The sequence below is a fragment of the Chrysochloris asiatica genome, unplaced genomic scaffold, assembly GCF_000296735.1.
Source record: "Chrysochloris asiatica unplaced genomic scaffold, ChrAsi1.0 scaffold01141, whole genome shotgun sequence".
Taxonomy (NCBI): domain Eukaryota; kingdom Metazoa; phylum Chordata; class Mammalia; order Afrosoricida; family Chrysochloridae; genus Chrysochloris; species Chrysochloris asiatica.
In genome coordinates this window covers 40,969-44,302 of record NW_006409659.1, presented here as the reverse complement: position 1 = coordinate 44,302, position 3,334 = coordinate 40,969, and the positions used below count along the sequence as shown (strand labels likewise).

The 3,334-nt window shown below is 37.5% G+C and overlaps 1 protein-coding gene across 1 annotated transcript; it reads left to right on the top strand.

The window, feature by feature from the left end:
• Positions 1-1,654: 1,654 nt before the first annotated feature.
• LOC102835200 (olfactory receptor 10A3-like) lies at positions 1,655-2,599 on the top strand. The gene has a single exon (XM_006878022.1). The coding sequence runs from the start codon at positions 1,655-1,657 to the stop codon at positions 2,597-2,599; it is 945 nt and encodes a 314-aa protein (XP_006878084.1).
• Positions 2,600-3,334: the final 735 nt, after the last annotated feature.

Below are 3,334 nucleotides of genomic sequence, written 5' to 3'. Positions count from 1 at the left end.
TCCAGATTGTAAAGATCTGTGGGCCTTTTCACAGAATAAGATGCTGGAGGCAGGGAAGAATTTATTTGAATGACAAAAGGAGAAAGAAGGTGCCCTGCTCAGAGAGGGGTTAGAAAGAGCAGCTGGGTTAGAAGGAAGATGGTCAGTTCTGTTTGGACTGGCTTTTGGGAAGTGACTCAGCAGCACAACATTTGCTTCCTAAGTGTCTACCTACCACTATTCTATCCTCCTTTCAGTCCATCCCTCATCTTCAAAAAAGAGTGGCATTGTAGTTTTCTATGACCAAATCAGAGAAACACCCATGTCAGAGCCAGAAAGGACATCAAAAGTTATTTTACTGCAACCTAACAAGCAGACAACAACATACAGATAGGAATCCTGATGTGGTGCTGTAGGATCAACACAGGACTGCTAACCACAAGGTTGTTGATTCAAGCCTATCAACTGCTCTTTGGAAACCCTACACAGGGTTGCTATCAGTAAAAACAGACTCAACAGCACTTAACAACAACGACATACCGATAGGGAGCTGAGTTCAGGAAGGAGAGGCATAGAAGGAAGAAACAGAACCATTTAAACTATAAGATCAGAGTGACAAAAAATATTTTTATAGCTCTAAAAAATCACTTTCTTCTCAATGTGATCATGAAACTGGACCAAGAAGGACTGATCACTGGAATTTAATATCCAGACAAGTTTTAATATAACTGGTCAGGTCCAACCAGGCAAGAAATCAACACGCTTGAAGCCAGTTTATTTAGTCCTTGTGTGGTGCTGTGGGTTAATGCGCCAGACAGCAAAGTCATTTGAACTGCAAGGTTGGCAGTTCAAACTTACCAGCAGCTCCTTGGAAACCTTCTACAGGGTCCCTATGGGTCAGAATCGACTGGATGGCACTCAACAACAACAAGATAAGTGTGGTGCTGTGGATCAGCACTGGACTGCGAATCACAAAGTCAGCAGTTCAATCCCACCAGCTGTTCCTCGGAAGCCCTATACAGGGTTTCTGTGAGTAGGAACAGCCTCGACGGCACTTAACAAGACAAGTGCATCTAAAATTCAACGTCTTTTGAATATTTTGTTACTCTTTGGGTGAATTTTTATATTTCATCTTTTAAAAGTAGGATAAATGTATTTATCGCTAATTTGGAATTTATAATACATTTATAAAAGTGTTTAGATTTTGATTTATTAGTTGGTTTTTAATTTTTTCTTGGCTCGTCGTTGTCTACTGTGAAATACTTTATTTTATAATTCTTATGTAAATATACAATTACATAGAATAGAGTGATACCATCATTAATGTAATAAACTGTGAATCTTAAGTAATAAAATGTTTGTGTATATTTTAAGAATATATTTCATTTTCAATCTACCTAGAAAACACATTGCCAAAGAATACCTGCTGTTATTTTGTACATTTCAACAAGATTTCTGAGACAGAAGTCTGCAATTCTTCATTTGCATTTGAAAGATTCATTGTTCCAAGTTAGTAATCATTCTCCAAAATTATTAATCTGAATTTCTGTCAGAATGTGATCATCATTACTTCTGCCAAGAATTTCAGACTTGTATTCTCATCTGTTGGATTGTGACTTCATAGTTTATGTACTATGTCTATAAAAACAATATACTTATATGTTCCATTACTGAAATGAAAAGGCAAAACCAGAGCTCTGTAGTTGAATTCATCCTCTTGGGATTTTCTAACTTTCCTGAACTCCGGGAGCTGATCTTTGGGGTTTTCTTGGTTATTTATCTGGTGACACTTATGGGAAATATGATCATTATTAGTGTCATCTTCCTGGACCAGAGCCTTCAGGTTCCCATGTACCTGTTCCTTCAGAACTTATCCGTAGTGGAAGTGAGTTTCAGTGCAGTTATTATGCCTAAAATGCTGGTGGTCCTGTCTACAGATAGAGCGACTATTTATTTTGCTGGCTGTTTTGCACAGATGTATTTCATTCTTCTTTTTGGTGGGACTGAATGCTTTCTTCTGGGGGCAATGGCATATGACCGATTTACTGCAATCTGCCATCCTCTTAACTATCCAATGATTATGACCAAAATTGTCTTTATGAAGTTAGTAATGTTCTCATGGATTTCAGGTGTCATGGTGGCTACTGTACAAACCACATGGGTATTTAGTTTCCCCTTTTGTGGTTCCAATGAAATTAATCATCTTTTCTGTGAAACTCCCCCAGTGCTAGAGCTTGCATGTGCAGACACCTTCTTGTTTGAAATCTATGCATTCACAGGCACCATTTTAATAGTTATGGTTCCTTTCCTGCTGATACTCTTGTCCTACATTCGAATTCTCTTTGCCATCCTGAAGATGCCATCCACCACTGGGAGACAAAAGGCCTTTTCCACCTGTGCCTCCCATCTCACATCTGTGACCCTGTTCTATGGCACAGCCAATATGACGTATTTACAACCCAAATCTGGCTACTCCCCAGAAACCAAGAAACTGATGTCACTGGCTTACACTTTGCTCACTCCTATGCTGAATCCACTGATCTACAGTTTGAGAAACAATGAGATGAAAAAAGCCTTGATGAAACTGTGGCGAAGAAAAGTGATTTCACGTACAGTGTGACCATCTCGAGAAGGCGTGTGCTATTTGGTTACTGTCCTATTGCCAGCTTGAAATTTAATAAATTGTTAAAGAAGATTATCTTTGTTGATAATGAGTATGTCTATTTCTTCAAGTTTGACAATATATTAGAGGTATCTCTCTCTTTTAATAATGTACTGTCATTTATATTTTTACATATACATTAGTTTTCCTAATACAATGCAATATTTTTTTTATCCAATGTTCTTTTGTGAACATCTGTTTCTAATACAGTGTTATCAATAAGAGTGTTTCAGTGGAATCTTAGTCACGTCTGTTTATATGTACTGTTGTTGTTGTTGTTAAGCGCTGTCAAGTCTGTTTTGACTCACAGCAACCCTGTTTATGGTTTCTGAGAAGTGACTGGTGAGTTTGAACCACTGACATTGAGGTACAAATTTACCTTGTGGCCCAGTGCATTACCCTGCAGTGCCACACCAGGACTCCTTATATGTACAAATGCTTTTTAATTCTATATGATAGATTTCTTATCAGGAAACATGAGGGAAAAAGAGTACATATAGTTTTAAATTTGGGTAGATATTTTGGAATTTCCTCTCTAAATGACACTTTAGCTTGACATAAGGATCTACTCAGATCTAAATTGAGCATAAAGAAACTCACAAAAAAAAAATATATGAGATTTTTTACTTCTGGAAAGGAAAATCTGTTTTGTAGATAAACCAAAAAGTGCAGCCATTTTGGGGATGAACAGAC